The sequence below is a fragment of the Trichoderma asperellum genome, chromosome 2, assembly GCF_020647865.1.
Source record: "Trichoderma asperellum chromosome 2, complete sequence".
Lineage (NCBI taxonomy): Eukaryota > Fungi > Ascomycota > Sordariomycetes > Hypocreales > Hypocreaceae > Trichoderma > Trichoderma asperellum.
In genome coordinates, this window is record NC_089416.1 from 2,518,408 (window position 1) to 2,535,168 (window position 16,761).

At 49.5% G+C, this 16,761-nt stretch overlaps 7 protein-coding genes across 7 annotated transcripts; 5 read left to right on the plus strand and 2 right to left on the minus strand.

Annotated features, from left to right (window-relative positions):
- Positions 1–117: 117 nt before the first annotated feature.
- On the plus strand, positions 118–435 carry TrAFT101_003142 (uncharacterized protein; the record flags this gene model as incomplete). The annotated part of the gene is made up of 1 exon (XM_066126792.1): positions 118–435. One exon carries the CDS (start codon positions 118–120, stop codon positions 433–435), a length of 318 nt encoding a protein of 105 aa, XP_065982899.1.
- On the minus strand, positions 199–898 carry TrAFT101_003143 (uncharacterized protein; the record flags this gene model as incomplete). Its single annotated transcript, XM_066126793.1, has 2 exons — positions 199–736; positions 840–898. The coding sequence occupies 2 exons, from the start codon at positions 896–898 to the stop codon at positions 511–513; spliced, it is 285 nt and encodes a 94-aa protein (XP_065982900.1). The 3' UTR covers positions 199–510.
- Positions 899–2,205: 1,307 nt separating this feature from the next.
- Positions 2,206–2,541, plus strand: TrAFT101_003144 (uncharacterized protein; the record flags this gene model as incomplete). Its single annotated transcript, XM_066126794.1, has 2 exons — positions 2,206–2,376; positions 2,467–2,541. The coding sequence occupies 2 exons, from the start codon at positions 2,206–2,208 to the stop codon at positions 2,539–2,541; spliced, it is 246 nt and encodes an 81-aa protein (XP_065982901.1).
- A 28-nt stretch (positions 2,542–2,569) lies between these two features.
- TrAFT101_003145 (uncharacterized protein) lies at positions 2,570–4,989 on the plus strand (the record flags this gene model as incomplete). Its single annotated transcript, XM_024907668.2, has 4 exons — positions 2,570–3,144; positions 3,206–3,832; positions 3,898–4,184; positions 4,256–4,989. The coding sequence occupies 4 exons, from the start codon at positions 2,570–2,572 to the stop codon at positions 4,987–4,989; spliced, it is 2,223 nt and encodes a 740-aa protein (XP_024764271.2).
- Positions 4,990–8,302: 3,313 nt separating this feature from the next.
- Positions 8,303–10,192, minus strand: TrAFT101_003146 (uncharacterized protein). The gene is made up of 3 exons (XM_024902360.2): positions 10,015–10,192; positions 9,763–9,890; positions 8,303–9,692 (listed from the first exon to the last, which is right to left on the minus strand). The coding sequence occupies exons 1-3, from the start codon at positions 10,098–10,100 to the stop codon at positions 8,401–8,403; spliced, it is 1,506 nt and encodes a 501-aa protein (XP_024764272.1). The 5' UTR covers positions 10,101–10,192; the 3' UTR covers positions 8,303–8,400.
- Positions 10,193–11,588: 1,396 nt separating this feature from the next.
- Positions 11,589–12,618, plus strand: TrAFT101_003147 (uncharacterized protein). The gene is made up of 3 exons (XM_024902361.2): positions 11,589–11,795; positions 11,863–12,060; positions 12,122–12,618. The coding sequence occupies exons 1-3, from the start codon at positions 11,738–11,740 to the stop codon at positions 12,199–12,201; spliced, it is 336 nt and encodes a 111-aa protein (XP_024764273.1). The 5' UTR covers positions 11,589–11,737; the 3' UTR covers positions 12,202–12,618.
- Positions 12,619–12,907: 289 nt separating this feature from the next.
- TrAFT101_003148 (uncharacterized protein) lies at positions 12,908–15,431 on the plus strand. Its single transcript, XM_024910530.2, has 2 exons — positions 12,908–14,687; positions 14,741–15,431. The coding sequence occupies exons 1-2, from the start codon at positions 13,220–13,222 to the stop codon at positions 14,998–15,000; spliced, it is 1,728 nt and encodes a 575-aa protein (XP_024764274.1). The 5' UTR covers positions 12,908–13,219; the 3' UTR covers positions 15,001–15,431.
- Positions 15,432–16,761: the final 1,330 nt, after the last annotated feature.

A 16,761-nucleotide genomic window follows, 5' to 3' on the forward strand; every position in this document is an offset into this window, starting at 1 on the left:
ATCAAGATACCCCCTTTTCAACCTACATGTCTTGACACTATCGAAGTAAGGTGCTTACGATTAGTCTCAGGATACGCCGAGACGGTGGTGGGGATCTTGTCACCACTCGAGAGGGGCATGGTAGTTGCAGACCAGAATGAGGCTCAAGTCGCTGTTCTAGAAGGACATGGCACATGTATTGTGTGCCTAATAATACACGCACTATTGCTGCTGCTAGGTAGTAGCAGTGCTACTCTGCTACTGCTCCATACTGCTAATAATAACGGTTCCCGCAACCGTAGACTCAAGAACGCGCCCATCACTGCATCTGCATCTACACATGGCGACTCAGCGCCAATCCTTGCTAGCCAGCACCCTTCCAGGTGTAACGCCGAGCAGCGTGACACGATATCCATCATAACTAATTCGTATACACCATTACTCCGCGCTGTGTGATCCATGATTTGTTGGCTTCGGCAATTCTGCTCCATGCCAAGTAAACGCTCGTCCCTCCGACAGACAAGTCCGGCCTCATCTCCCAGTCGTCCTGCCTGCTTGCGAATTTGCAGTTGCTGTTGCATCTGCATTACTCGTGCTTTGCGCCATGTAATACTCCAGCTCAGATGCGCTAGCTTCATGCCCGTTTGGGCGGTTTTGAGTCGCAGCATTAAACGATCTCGCTACTAGGCGATCTGGCAAGCCGGTTCTGTCATACAGGAACCTGGAGAGCATGGCCGGGTTCTGGGCGGCTGTGCTGCTGTAGCATTGTTGTGTTAGCGGACATAGCCGAGCATGGCGACTGTTAGTGGCTGTCTTAGAGGGTGCCGATCTGCCAGTGGGAGAATGGGGCATAGTCTCACTTGTTAGACGGAGATCGGTTGGAGGCTGAGTTGCCGTTGCGAGGTTGCTGAGAACTCATGATGGCCGGAAGGGGAAACACGACTGAATAGTTGTTGGTTGTGATAGTGTCGAGACTTTAGGGCTGAGACTCGAACGATTTTGCAAACAAATGCAGGACTTTGGGAAGTGAAATTGAATTCTGTTGATTGTACTGTCCTCTTCTCAAGTAGACAAGTTCTCTCTTGTCTTCTTATAAACCAGCAGCTTCAAATCATACTATTACATGCCCACCTCTCATCTACTAATACAACCATCTACGAGGCACTGTCCTCGCTCTAAGCCCTAGGCTTTTGAAACTTAGCAACCTCACAAAGACGTTATCACCACCATCGTCATCAGGCCACGACTGTCTACGCGCAAAACTCAGCCAAGAGCCAAACTGCCCTCCATGTAGGTCTACTTCGTAACTCGGCCCCGTAGTAGGGCTATTATAGAATGATGCCACTTCTGAAAGACAAGGCACACTCAGAGCACCGGCGATGTACCAGTTTGTCTCCATGAACCAACGAGAGGACAGAATTGGGTTGTGAATGACCAGATAAACGAGAACTGGACATGGGACACTAAATCTATGGCCACCGCCATCAACTATCTACCGTCACGCCGGTTGTTTTTCCGTCGTCGAACGATATTTTTAACCGGTATCGCTGCTTCAGGTCGTGTTTTTTGGGATCAACTGACACAAATGAAATTAGGATAAACAGCAACATGCTCTTCTTTGGTATTTCCTGCCTCCATAGGCGCTGTGCTAATGCGAGCCGTCCCGCCGGATCAGAGATTTAAGGCACAACCTTCCAGGGGGGCTCCCCTTGGCTCAATGAGACGATGACGGACATTCAGCTGGCGCTTACTGAAGCCCCAAATCGGATGCGCTGTGGTCGCCCATGTCGCCTCAGGCAGGGAAAAAGAGGTTGTCTCTCCATCCCTCCACTTCCAGACCCTTCTTCGTCTGCGAGTACCGCGTCTGGCGGCGTTGACAGGCAGCGAGGCCATATCAGGATGGTGCCAGATCACGGACCAGACGCGACCACTTAGTCCAGGCCTCGTCTCGATGCGAACCATAGGGCTGCCTCGACAGATCGTCTCTGCCTGCGTCAGCAGCGCTCCCCATGTAACAGCCGCCACCATGAGCGAATCAGAGGCGCAGCACCGGCTGCTGTCCCCACGAAGGATGCCTCTTTCTGGCCCATCTAGGCAAAGACGAGCCCCAGCGCGAGACACTAGACAGTCTGGCCAGTAGGCAAAAACCCAGGGCCGGAGTCCAGAGGGCGTCCAGGCTGGCAATTTTAGCACTTCGCAAGGCACTCCCAGCGCCGTTATCTGGGGATGCGGCTTGGAGGGAGGGTCGGCGCTGGTGATACTAAATACAAAGGATCCTGCACCTATCAACGACGAGGCATTCTGGAGAGGCAACCTCCCTTTTCCGGCAATTCTCTTTTATTTTTCCTTTCGTCCCTTCGTTTTCCATCTCAGTTTTTAGTATACTATAATTTTAATGTAGGTTTGGCGTTGTTCTCCCTCCGTTATTCCTTTTGCTCTTCTAAAATAAACACCATTTTCTACAATGGCGCTGACAGGTGGACACAGTCTGCTGGTGTATTCGTGAGCCAGAACGGCTTTCGTTTAATACAAGAGCACGCTGCCGCACTCAATGACCGTTAGGCGAGCGAGTTTCTCCGCGGCTCATTCCATGGCCGATAATTCAATCGATCAGGGAGATCGCACACCAGGCATCGCCGTCAACCATATCCCGCTTCACCTGCGACAGGACTCGCGATCCAAGGACTCACTCAGCGACAAGGCTCCCACCACGCCCCGGTCCAGCATCGAGAGCCAGGGCGTCGCCGCCCCCTTTGCCCAGCGCAAGCAGTTCCCTGAAAATCTGCATTTTGCTCCTCATTCATTCCGCCTGCGCTCAAGGACCGCCTCGACAAGGAGCAGCATCTCCTCGGCCAACGTGCCCGACTCTGCCACCACTTATTCACACTCGACGCTGGCCAGTCCCATCAGCACCAGCTACGCCAGTGACCTCAGCGACTTCTGCGGCCATTCTATCGATACATCACGTCCAGCCAGCCGAGTCTTCCATCGGCGGCACCGCTCTTCCACGGGATCTCTTTGTTCAGCACACGCCAACGACGATGACGACGCTTTTTCTTTTGCAGGATACCCGGACCTCAGCGCTAGGCTACTGGAGATTCACGTAGCCTCCCCAGTCACTCCTGTTCCCTTAAGTGATAGTGACTATCTGGATCCATCTACAAGGCAAGCACAGAAGATCTCTTGAGGCAGCTCATGAGCTCGTGATATTGACTTCTCCTGCTAGCTCGTCCAAGGTCTCTCCTATCAAAGAAGAAGAGGAAAGTTTGACTCCAAGTGACTCCTATCAATGGCCGCCGCTTGAGACCACTACTACTGAGCCGTCTCTCTCGCCCAAGTGGGACACAGCATCGTCCGCTTCAGACGACGTGTCTTCCCAGGACACAGATGCTATTCTAAATTACACCCTTCAATTAGTTTTCGGGGTAGACCTTCAAGAAGAGTCATCTAAAGTGACGCCGGCGGTACGACGCCTTGTATCCAAGTTTGTTGGTGATGTTGGGAGCTCTTTTTGGACCTCGCTATCAGACGCTGATATGACACAAGTCATGTCATCTTCAAGCAACTCCTCGACTCCCTCGCAAGGCGGTAGCTCACAAGGTGGTAGCGGAGGCGGTGACTCCTCGTCCGCAGGCAAGAGAAAGAAGCAAACCCGAGGGGATGAAGATGATGGGGAATTCACCGATGGCGAGGGCTTGGGGTACAATCCTCTCAAGAAGCTGCGCCCAAATCCCAAGGATGACGAGAACTTACGCCTGAGCTGCCCATACAGAAAGAGGAATCCATCGCGTTTTAATGTCAGGGACCATCATTCCTGTGCCATGACATATTTTCCCAAGTTTGCAGAGCTGAGGTAAATACTGTCCAACCACATACGATGTATATACATATGAGACTGCTGCTGACACGCGTCCATAGACAGCACATTGTCAAACAGCACAAGCGAGATGACCCATCTGCCTTCGTTTGCGATAGATGCAACCGTGATTTCCATACTCGAAAAGAGCTTCGTGACCATCAGCGTCTGCCCAAAGAGGAAATGTGCGACATATTGGATCACGATCCAGAGTCAGGGGTCGATGGAACCACCTCGATCAAGCTCCTGTCTCGTAAGAGAGCCAGTGGAGCCTCTCCCGAGGCTCAGTGGAAAGAAATCTGGAATATTCTGTTCCCAGATGATGAAGACCACCAGATTCACCCATACAGTATGCATTCCATCTCTGAAAGCGAAGACAAGATAGAAAATATTGTACGCTCGCTAATTTCATTTGAACAGATTTTACTCCCGTCATCGAGCATTTCGAGCTTTCCAATTACTACATGTCATCTTTCGAAGTCCTACACTCTTCTCTTCGCGACAAGATCTCAAATCCTGCAACGCTTGAGACTTTGACCTCCAAATTCCAACAATGCTTCATGGAGGCCGTAGAGCGATGCATAGGCGCCGCACAGAGCATGCCCTACACAAATCGCAGCAACAAGAGAAACGAGCCTTCTCGCGTGCAGAGCTTCCAAAATCTTATCCCACGAAAGGGAAGGGAAATACTCCCCCGCCCTGACTCTGGCGTTGTCATGATGGATGAATGTTCTGAAGAGAGCGGCAGTATCAAGAACTCTGTTTACGGCCCCCGAGACAGCGTTCGAACCATTGTCAAGGACAGTGGGCAAAGGCGCGGCAGCAATTTGGCTCCCGAACCGTCGACAACGGAACCTACGCCAGCGGCGATGAACATGCTGGATCAGAGCTTTTCGGGACACATGCCATTCATGGCACCCATGGCCGCCACCAACCCGATGGATCCTATGGCTGTTCAGTCTTGGAACAATGGCGTTTCAGATCCTAATGACGGAGACATTGCCAACAGTTTCCCAATGACTGACCAATTCTATGCTCCGGGAGAGCTCACGCCGCACGGAGACCTAGGAAGCTGGGGAGGCGACTATTATCAGTCCGCATTTCAGGGGCTTAATGACCACCATTTCAACCCCTTTAACGACGGGATGAGCTAAATGAAGCTGTAGACATGTGCTGGTTCTATATACAAGATTCCATGCATGAAGAATTATTGTCAATTCTGTATTACTAGATGTACTAATACTCTTATTTTGCTTTTGATTGCTTGAATAATGCTATCGAGCTAATGGCTGCTACATGCAGCTAATATATATATATATATACTATAATACAGTGCCATCCTACGACACTTCTAGTCTCGGGAATCGCCCGGATCGGAGACGCGCCACATCAAATGGCACCAATGGAAGTAAGCCCGATTGATACACAACAAACACATATTACTTTTCTTCCTTCTGCAATTCCATTCTTTACAGCTGGGTCTCTCTTCCGGCACACCAATGAGGATATCCTCCTTGCTTCTGCTAGTCAAACGTGAGACTATACTTTCGTCACTGATTTTGGTTCCAGAACCAGGGAGACTCGTAGCCCATCATCATCCCTTGGCATGGTGGGATCATTGCCCTTATTGGTGGGCGAGGAGCGATTCCCATCTCATTCTGCGCAACCTAAGAAACTGTCGTCGGTTCTCATTTGTTCCATTACCCCTTGAACGAGGGCTCGAGCAAGCATTCCCCAACAGAGGTACCACCTGAATGCTATGGCGGCACAGTAGTACTGGTTCTTTAAAAATGATTTGAGATGCAAGAGATATTGTGCGATAGTGTCTATCGAGGAGGTCTGGAAGTTGGTGAACTTGATGATTTATTCAGTGTGTGTATGTGTGACTGTGACTGTATGACTATGGGGAAAGTAAAAAGCTGGTAACATAGGCTAGTTGGGCTTGATAAATACAGGCAGGACCACGCAACCACTCAACACAGTCATCTGTATTCTGTATTGTCCAGGATTGCTGGCCTTTCCAGGCAGTGTAGACCGGATAGTGTTGGCCATATTTCCAAGAGAAGCGTTATGCCATTTCATGAGCTTCTTTTCAGGAGCAGCAGCAGTTTCTATCATCGCGCGTGCGAGATGATTGTCGTTGTTGATTCAGCATTGCGTGTAGTCGATATTTATGACCAGCTTGGCGATAATCTAGTAAGCGTGGTCCAACCTAACGATGTCTTTCGTGTAATAGCGCATTCTTCCCTTCCAAAAATTCGACGTACCGTCTTTGATTGTGTGGCATTCATCGTGAATGACCAGATATGGTGCAATCGGCATGGAGAATGGCAGCTTGTAAGGCGCTGTTCGACCCAATACTCCGATTTTCACCTTGTGAAATAGATCGGATGGCACGACCCAAGCGTACCGGTTGAACGGTTGGTGAAAGCAAACTTCATCATCGTAAACATCATAACCCCTCTAACTGTCACCGTTATCCACTCCGGTAGTCGATTTCAGCTGACAGCTGTCGTGACCATTTGGTTAGGAGAACTCGTTCCTGGTGGTCATGGGAGGATTCTTTCACTCTCGAGTTGTGACATGTTACTGCCTATTTCTGGCCCAATCTTTCATGCCTTCATTTAGCATCTCCGCTTCGTGAAGATTAGTTGCCGTAAAATTCTCGATTATGCCATATTTGCCCCTTAGGAGATCAACGAGTCCAGCCATAGGGCCATGCCCGGACCGATAAAATATCACGTTCTGGTTGATGAGTATTATAAGATTATAAGCGCGCGTGATATCCATGCCAAATTGTTCGGCGTCGAAAGAAAGACCGGTCGTCTGAAAGATGAATGCCGCAGATGATGACTTTCACTTCATAGTGGGACATGAAGGCATCCTCAACTCGGCGCACCAAATCTCTAACAGGAATGTTGGATGAAACCCCCGCAACTCAGCTTGAACTCGTTTCATTCATGATGCCCGCTATGACAGCAGCCTTGTGTAATGTGTTCTTATAGACGTAGCGAAGGTGCAGCAAGCGCCTCCACCTCCTGGTCGGTTAAGCCCAGTACTCGCCCAAAAGCTTCCTGTGTAGGCTCTGCCATCAGGTCGGACACGGAAGAGGTTATGATGAGGCTGTTCATGCGCGGTTTTGTCTCGAAATTCATGTCTGTCGGAGATTGGAACCCTCTAATAAAAAAAAAGATGTCGCCTGTGTTGAATAACCCATGCGCAGATCGTTTTGATGCTTCCCAGATTCCCCCTGAGTGAAGCAGTTGATGTACATGTATTTTGATGTATAGATTCTAACTTGATATTGCATGATAGTAAATGAGAGGTGTTCTGTGAAGGTCCGGGTGGGCTTTCATAATGAAAGTTTCCAACCCGGCGCTATTATCATATTTCTATAGTTTCTGCAGGTGGTCTCGCCAACTATCGGGCCGTAGCGACGATCGAGCACTATCAGCTTGGCCAGACCATATGCTCCCGCCGCAAGAGCTTGGTTGAAAATATGGCATTCTGGTGGGCGATTACATATGTACCTGATATCCGAAGTGAACTCTCAGAATGCCGCATGAGGTGAGCAGGCGGTGCTGTCCTCTCAGTTATCCAAGGTCTGATCTTCTGCGGTTAGTATGTTTATCTGCTTCGCAAGCAGCTTCGACTCCGGGTAAGAGCCGCAAGAGTCATTCGTCAAGAGCATATGCCTGGGCTCTGTTTGGGTGAGCCCAGCTAGCACAGCCGTCCGATTGCCTGCTATGCCGTGTTACAATTCGAGGCAGCTCCAAGGTTTTTCCATTGTTGCAGTTGGTCTGATAATTGACGCCAAATATCGTCGGGACATGGATTTTACCATCCTTGTGTCGCAAAGAGTAGAATTTTTGGCACAAATTCTCTTTTTAAATGAGCCTGAAAAGAAGAAACTAGCGATAGCTGTTCCCATAGCTCTCGTATAAGCTGAAATATATTGGCAATTGCCTGTCTTGGTTTTTTAGAAATGTATAGCAGGAATTGAGTGGTAGAAATAACTCACTCCTAAATGGTAAGTCCGGTTGCCAGGCAGTTATAATATTTTTAGATGAATTGTATAATTGAAACTTGAGAGGCAGCAAAATGCCACTCTTATACGTATGTCTCTGAGCTGAACACTCCTGTCAATATAAGTTTGAAAGAGTTCATGTGTTGACTTCCATAAATTGTAGTTGAAGGAAAGCATAATACTGTATGCCTGTAAGGATCTGGCAATAAAAGTTCCATGGGCGTGGGAGAGTTATGAGCAGGTATAAATAGCAAATACAGACAGGCCAAATGAACTAATAGTCCTACAAATTTCAAGGCCGATTAACGGAGTGAATTCGGTCATATGTAACATGTGGTGATGGGAACATGCTTAAGCACGGATAACTCCACGGATAATGGCAGCCTTATCGTAAGAGTTGACAAGTCATTCACATAGTCACGTCACAGCGCATGCTATATCCATTTAGTACGTATTTCATATACGCCCAAGAAAATATGGGCCAGTTGTAGCGGAAAATGTGAAAAGTTTGGCATAACATTCATCAATCTACATGTACTCAGTATCTCCACTGGAAAGCCGGATGCTTCCAGTCCAAATTCTCAATCTGTTCCTGAGTCAGGCCGCTCAACTCTGCGTCAATATCTTTGCTTCCCCGTTTCTTATTGTCACGAATCATCCACAGCAGTGTCAGCGTAGCCAGAACCAAGACGGTTCCCGACGTGGCCAAGTTCAGTCCATTTCCGATGTGGTAATTCGGTGCGTCAAAAGGAAGAAACGCCCATCCGCTGATCAATCCGCCGACGCTGCCCATCATGGCGTTGGTGCCTATTGCTGCGCTGCGAGCCGTGTCACCGACAACATTTGCGGCAACTTGCGCATTGGTAAGGGGCCCCAGAGCGAACGCGGAGGACGCGATAAGGAATGTTGCGCCGTAGCGGACCTTTTGATCCGTTGAGCCAAGGAACATTGCATATCCAACCATGACCATAGGAGCAGAGAGGATGATGAAAATCTGCCGCCTGTCGAGGCGCCAACTCAGGAGCGGGAACAAGACGGTGAAGAACCCACCAACAACATACGGTGGCACAGTCAGCAGTTGCTGTTGAGTGGTCGTCTTTCCCTTGAACAGAGTGGCAACGATTGTCGGGGCGAAGAACGCCAGTCCTTGGACTGTGATGTTGTTTAAGAGGAATATAAGAGATGTACTGATTGTCACGGGGTTAAAGATTCCTCTCTTAATCCTAACCTTGTCCATGCTATCCAGGATAGTAGTGGTACCAATTCTCTCAGACTTGATACGCGCAATAGCTAGGTCTTTCTCTTCCTGAGACAGCCAGCGCGCCGTTTCTGGGCGATCGGTCAAGGTCAGAAAGCCGAGAAGGCCAAGGCCAATGGTGATGATGCCTTCGACAACGAAAATCATCCGCCATTTATGAACACCTCCAACGTGGTCAAGATTTAGGATGGCAGATGCGAGCAAGCCTCCGAAAGCTCCAGCCAGCGGCGACATGACAATGTATAAAGACAGTCTAAAAGCCAGTTCGGAGCGGCGATACCAGCGAGATAGGTAGTAGGCGATTCCAGGCATCATACCAGCCTCAAAAATACCGAGCAAGAATCGGACAGCGGCCGCCTGGCCCATGGTATTGACATACGCGGTTGATAGCGAGCACACGCCAAACAAAACCGTTATCAGGGGAAGAAACCAGCCTGGTCCTATGTATTTGCAGGCCAAGTTCGCAGGGATCTCGAAAATGATGTAGGAGATGAAGAAGACAGAGATGACGGCATTGTAGTCATATCCTTCCAGTTTGAGGTCACTCGCGAGGCCGGCGATTTTTGCGTTGCCTATGCATCATTTAACCGTTAGAGCGAAACAACGAAACAAATATCAATCAATATCACAGCATCGACCTACCAATGTTTGCGCGATCAATAAAGCAAAAGAGGTACAGCAGCGACACCGTTGGGACGATGTACAAGTCAATTTTTAGCCGCAGCCTGCGCTCGGTTGCAGGATTGTATGCCACGAGAGCTGCGCCATATCTAGATCATCGCAGATATCATCAGCATAACTCATGTTTTTTTTTTCTCATTCTTGTTTCATGCTTCAGGTAGCGGGGAGAGAAAAGACGTCTCTTTACAGCCCGCGCGCCTCTGTTGTGCTCACCTGTCCGTAGCAACCTGGCCAATTTCAGCTGCCTGGTGCACATCATGCGTTGACACTTGGACTTTCTCTTCCGTCTTGAGTGACATTTTAATGTATTATGGCTGCTGGAGGACACTGCCAGGCAAGCAGACAACGACAGAAAATTTCAGAGGGCAGAAAAAAAAAGCTCCTGCGCAGGATCCAAGATAAGTGGAAACCCCATTACATATACGTATCAGCAAGCTGTCTATCGCAGATCACATTCTCTCCAGCTACATAGGAGGCAAGCCAAAATACAACCCTGTCGGGCTTCTTTTCACCACTACCCATCTCCAACTACCCAGGGAGGGGATACGACGCCGGCTCGCATGTGGCCGGCCTTGGCTGAATGCAACCCAGCAGAGTCGCTATTGGTGAGGATCGGGATGCATCTAGAATATAGGCTATCTAGCACCACAACCAGTCACAAGCCCTTGAGACTCGGCAGTGGAAAGCGGCTGTTGGGCATCTCCTCCACGGGAAGGGCACCTTTAGAACGCATTTGTCACGTTTGCATCCCATCCAGGCCTTGGGTCAACAATCCTTGGGCCTAGCTGGGGTCGCTAATGCGGTCCGAGACAAACGGGGGCGGCTATTTTATGCTTCCCCAGAAACTGCTAACCTTAAAATGGTGCTACTGTACCTTGATCTCATTTCAATCGTGTCCCAGCATGCAAGAATGGCATTAGTCAGTGATGACTATGTCCACTGTCGTTCTGGCTTGGGATGGACGCGTGAGGAAGCCATCGTCGTTGTCCGAGCGTATGCCTCTCGTTTCGGTTTAGGGGCAGGGTGTGTGACAGCTCAGGCGGATGAATACGCAAGTCGGTTCTATAGGTTCTAAAAAGCGATATGTGCATCTTTCACGGCATCCCTTATCAGCATTACAACTCCTCCGAGGTTGCCTGCTGCTCAATAGAAACAGTTCCAAGATTCGGCGGTATAAGCGGCGAAGACTTAGCGCACTTTGTATCATAACATCAATCTTCAACAACTCACATGCCTATTAATGGCGCTTTCATCCACGGGTAACTTACACTTTTATCCGTTCCCCCTCGCCACCAAAAAAAGAAAGAAAGAAAGAAAGAAAGAAAGAAAGAAAGTAATATAGCCTCTTATATTCGGACCCGCCATGTAAAGAAAGCATCTCTCAACTTCCGCCGTAGTCAACGATTTATCCAATGCTGTCTTCGCTTTTATAGGGTAGCTCCATACTCAGCTCAACCGTGCTCCATCGTAATGGTCCAGTATCCTAGCCACAAACCATTTAGCAACATTAGAATAGGCACCACGTAATCTTACAAAGAGAGAGAACCAAAAACGAACGATTTGCAATCATCGAGCCACGTAAATGGCTGGTTAGCGCATCTTTCGCATGTTTAGAGAGGCCGCCTCCTGGGCTGCGAGCATATGCTTCGAAATACACCACCTCTGATTGGCCAACCAACTCGCCCCATCTGAGCAGCCAATCAGAATCACTGCAATCTGACCCAAAACCAGTGTCATCAGCCCAGCGGCGTTGAGGCTGAGTGGACCGAGCATCAGGTACAAAAGACGTCACTGTCCGGCCAAGCAAGCATCAAGACATCTCTATCAACTCCTATCCGTGTCTGCATCTACTTCTACAACTCGCATTCAATTCTACACTTACTCACACGCAAAATCCTCTTCTTCAACAAATACCACAATCACCACCATCATCAAAATGACTGTCAAGGCCACCACCTGCTGCCGCCAGGGCACCGACGCCGAGTGTGCTTGTGGTGAGTTTCGTCACTTATACTCTGACTCAAAAACAACGGTGTTCTAACAAGCAATCTTCACAAACAGCCCAGAAAGCCACCTGCTCATGCGGCGAGCAATCTGCTCTTCACTGCACCTGTGCTAAGGCCAACACCGAGAATGTCCTCGAGGGCCCACGCTGCTCATGCCGTGCTCGTCCTGCCGGCCAGTGCACCTGTGACCGAGCCTCTACGGAGAATGCGCCCGTCTCAGGCTCAACCTGCCAGTGCGGTGCTCGACCAGCCAGTAAGTGTTACTCGCCATACCTACGCTTTGCGACTTGGATGCTGACTTTTGGATGTTTTAGCTGGCTGCACTTGCGAGAAAGCCACCGATGGCGGCTACAACCCTTCCAACGAGATCGACTTCACCAACTTCTCCAAATAAATGAAGAGAGCGACTTACGAGATGCGCACTTGAAAAACGCTTGCATAGATCCTCTTTCTTTTCTATAATTTTTTTCTCATCTTATTTCCCTCCCTTTTGGTCCGAGGTGGCGTTTAGGGCGGCATTGGAATGCGGAATCACGGGTTCATAACTTTGGCTGCAGGCTTGCAGCTGCATACATTTTACGAGAGGTTGCATGCACATGCACATATGAATTGGCAGGCCGGCAATCGCCTAATCTGCGGGCGCGTTGCTACATCGGGTCTGGATCTGGGTCTGTCCCGTTGTTATTGTTGTCCCGTACAACACGGCTGGGAAATGGCGTTTGGTGGTCCAAGATATCCTCCCTCGCGAGGCATTTAGATAATAACAATAAATGAAATAAATCAATATAAACATAATAAGCTAAGAATTAGCGCATTGTCTTCAATTTGAAAGGGATTGCGATTCGCTGTCGTTTTTTTTTTTTCTGTTATTCCTCCCTGCCTATTGTCAATGCGAGGTGGCTCATATCACTTTTATTCAATGTCAGCACATCAGCTCACACAAGCGCATTCTTGTCTCTGCTTGTCGTCTTATTAATGGCCGGCTGCGATTCACCGCTCGCGCGAGACGCCAAACAATGAGCTAATTGGCTATTGAAGTTTATACTGCCGGACAATCCAAGAGCGGTCAGCCTCTTCGGGTAGGAGCTATGGTAAAGTTCCTACCTTGTGTGGGGCCGCTTCTCTGTGCCACCCACCAGGGCTGGGCAAAAAATCTCACCTGGTCGCGTCCTGCCATCATCAAGCCACTCCTATATCTATCCCGCAGACCACCTCACATCGCGCTCAGTTTCTTCATCTGTCAGAGAAAAAACTACTTTTGGGTCGTTTGAAAGCATTGCATAGCGTTTGCCTCTGCAATTGAAGCTTTTTCTCTCCCTCGCGCTGATTGAATTCATCCTGTATTCGCGCCCTTTTTGGCTTATCAAAGCAAAAGCAACAGCATCAACAACCCTATAAAACAGCGCGTCACAATGCCTCCCAAGGCCGCCAAGGCTGCTGCCTCCAAGGCAGCTTCAGATGCTAAGAAGCCCGCTGCGACAAAGGCCAGCGCAAAGGCGACTTCCAAGAGTGCCGCTGCTACCAAGGCGACAACGAGCAAGGCCGCCGCCAAGGCTGTCAAGAAGGATGAGAAGCCAGCCAGCGCCCGCGCGAAATCCGCCGAGAAAACTGCAGACGAGCCCTTGACGAATGGCGCCCCGTCAAGCAAGCGCAAGGCTTCAGAGACAGAGAGCGAGCATGATGAAGATGTCGTCATGGAAGAGCCCCAGGCCAAGAAGACCAAGATCGAAGAAGCCCCCGTGCGCGCGGCACCTGTCAAGGCTAAGAAGACCGCCCATGTCGCAATCGGAAAGAAGATCAATGATGCTCCTACGCAAGTCTTTGATGTCTACGTCTTTGGTGAGGGCACATCCGGTGAACTCGGACTGGGAAGCAAGCGCGTCAATGGCAAGAAGCCAATCGACGTTAAGCGTCCTCGATTAAACGACAACCTTTCAGCCAAGACAGTTGGCGTTGTGCAAATTGCCTGCGGCGGTATGCACGTCGTTGCGCTCACCCGCGATAACAAGATTCTCACCTGGGGCGTGAACGATCAAGGTGCTTTGGGCCGAGACACAAACTGGGATGGTGGATTACGCGATGCCGACAAGGCTGAAGATTCAGATTCGGAAGATGAGGACGATACTGGCATCAACCCGAAGGAAAGTACACCTACTGCTCTGTCCGAGGAAGACTTTGCCCCCGGTACCAAGTTTGTTCAGGTTGAGGCAAGCGACAGCGCCTCCTTCGTGCTGACTGAAGACGGACGTGTGTACGGATGGGGAACCTTCCGTTCCAGCGATGGCATCCTAGGCTTTACAGAGACTGTTCGGATTCAGTCACGGCCTGTTCTCCTCCCCGCCCTGAAAAACATCAAGGCTCTCGCTTCCGGAGCCAACCACATTCTTGCTCTCGACCACAAGGGCAATGTTGTCGCCTGGGGATGCGGCCAGCAGAACCAGCTCGGCCGACGTATTATTGAGCGTAACAAGATGTCGTCTCTGATTCCCCAGGGTGTTGGCCTGCCACGAGGCAAGATCGCCAAGATTGCCTGTGGCTCGTATCACAGCTTCGCCATTGACAAGAACGGAGCCGTCTGGGGCTGGGGCTTGAACAACTTTGGTGAGATTGGTGTCGAGAACAGCGCTGGTGAGGATGATGCCGTCATCCTCAAGCCCGTCAAGATTAGCTTCCTTGAGGACCACACAATCACAGATATTGCAGGTGGTATCCACCACTCTCTGGCCTGCTCTTCTAAGGGAGAGCTGTTTGCTTGGGGCCGTATCGATGGATACCAGGTTGGCTTTGAGGCTGAGGCGGTGGAAAAGGTCGACGAGGAGTATGTCATTCGTGACGAGAAGGGCACTGCTAGAATCCTGATCAAGCCCACCAAACATGAAGGCAAGTAGCATTTTTTTCGTCCGTGATTTGCGTTATACTAACATTTTCTTTAGGTGTTTCTGATATTGTGGCTGTCTCTGCCGGCACTGACAACAGCTTTGCCATCAGCAAAGATGGCAAGGTGTACTCATGGGGCTTTTCTAGCAACTACCAGACTGGCCAGGGCACTCTTGACGACATCCACGTTCCTACTTTGATTGACAACTCTGCCATCAGGGGCAAGAAGATCATCGCTGCTGGAGCTGGCGGACAGTTCTCGGTCCTCATTGGCGTACCCGAAGAGGCGGCCACCACGAACGGCGAGGTCAACTAAATCGCCAGCCCTTTTCAACAAATATTATATGTAAAAAGGGGGGGGATAAGTGGCATCTGAAGGGATGCTTTAACACGGTATTTCAAGCTACATAAGCCCATATATCCAAGATTGATGGGGCTTGTTGGCTACTTTAATAATACGAAGGGCTCGGCTCGAAGAGTTTCTGCCATGCATTGTTCATTGTTTCCTCCATTGCCTCACAGAGGAGGCTATAAAACCTGCAAATGGACGGACGGACGGACTTCTCTCTGTAATATAATGACGTGATGGATTTGGTTCTGCAAATGGTGGACTTATATATGGAGCTTTTCGTGTTTGTATAGCCTACTGCTTTGATGACATTGCGCATTGGCGTTGGTACTAGTTGATTTTTGGAATTATATTCATCAAGACCATTCAAAGGGCTTCTCTCGTGAATAACAGTGGCGTGTTCTTTCCAGACATGTACATTTGGAATGCGATATAATCCGGTGTAGGTTAAGCGCGGACTAATGCCACGAACATCCCGTGGACTAGACTGACGGATTGGCCTTTGCGGTATGCATAACTTATTGCCATTCATGGCTTCTAACTCATTCGTCGAGCTGGAATGGCTGTTCCAAATGCAGCATTTCTTGAGAAACGCTAATCCTATGGAGATGAAGCCATATACAAGCCAGTACACATTCTATTTTAAAGCTGACAGGAGTCATTTCCAGCCGATGATTCCGATATACTTTGTGGCATAGCAGTAATACGCTCAACAAAGCTTATTCACTGGTCAAAAAGTTGGCAGACATAACTCGATTCCTTCTCCTCAAAGCCTAAGGCAATTGGGTTCTTGCAAAAAAAACGAAGACCCAACTCGAAGCGAGAGTCGCTCTTCTCTCCCCATGCACGCCAAGGGTGCTAGTAACACTGGAAAGACAACAAACTACGGAGTAGCGAGATTACGTCCAATTTAAACAAGCCAAGAGAGTAGTTAATTTTTTTTCTTCTTCTTGTTTTTCCGTTTTCAAATTTGAGGAGATCTGGATCTTGCCCAGAAAAGGGTGGTGTTGGGTATGGGTCGAATAAGCTTTTTTTTTTTTTCTGGGCATGCAGTAAGGGGGACGGACGGAGGTGGAGAGATGAAGATCCAACGGAGAGAGATGACTTTTGATGGAGGCGAGGTCTTGACCGCTTTGGAGAGTGAACGAGCGGGTGGGCGTTTGACCGCTTTGGAGATGGAGATGTGATGTGCAAGCAGGACACTTAGGACGTGTCTTGATAAGAACCCATTTAGGAGAGTGCCAGCGTTCGATATCGAAGCACAGAAGCGGTATCACAGGCCGATCTCTGGACCGTCTTCCTCGCTTACAGCTAGATTCTCCGCCATGGAAAAATCTCGAACTTGCAAAAAATACTGGGGGAGCACACCGCTGCCAGCACATACAGTAGTCTAGAATGGAGAAACGGAAGGGGGAGGAGACAGCAGTGGAGATTTGCAAAGAGAAAGGAAAAAAAAAAAGGGTCGATTCCAGATTCCAGAAAAGAAGCTCCTCCAGCTGGGATTTGATGGAGCCTGCGGGCAGGGCTTGCAGCCAGCGCTGGATTACGGCCGAGCCGAGTGCCCGCAAGGGGGGGTGTAAAAGGGCCAACATGCACGGTATATACGGTACGTTACTGTTTGCTCCAGCAGTAGAAGATTCAAGGCAAAAAAAAAAAAAAAACAATAAGCTGGATTTCGTTCTTGATTGCCTTGTGCTGCAGTGAGCAAGGGCGGCCAGGGGAGCCGAG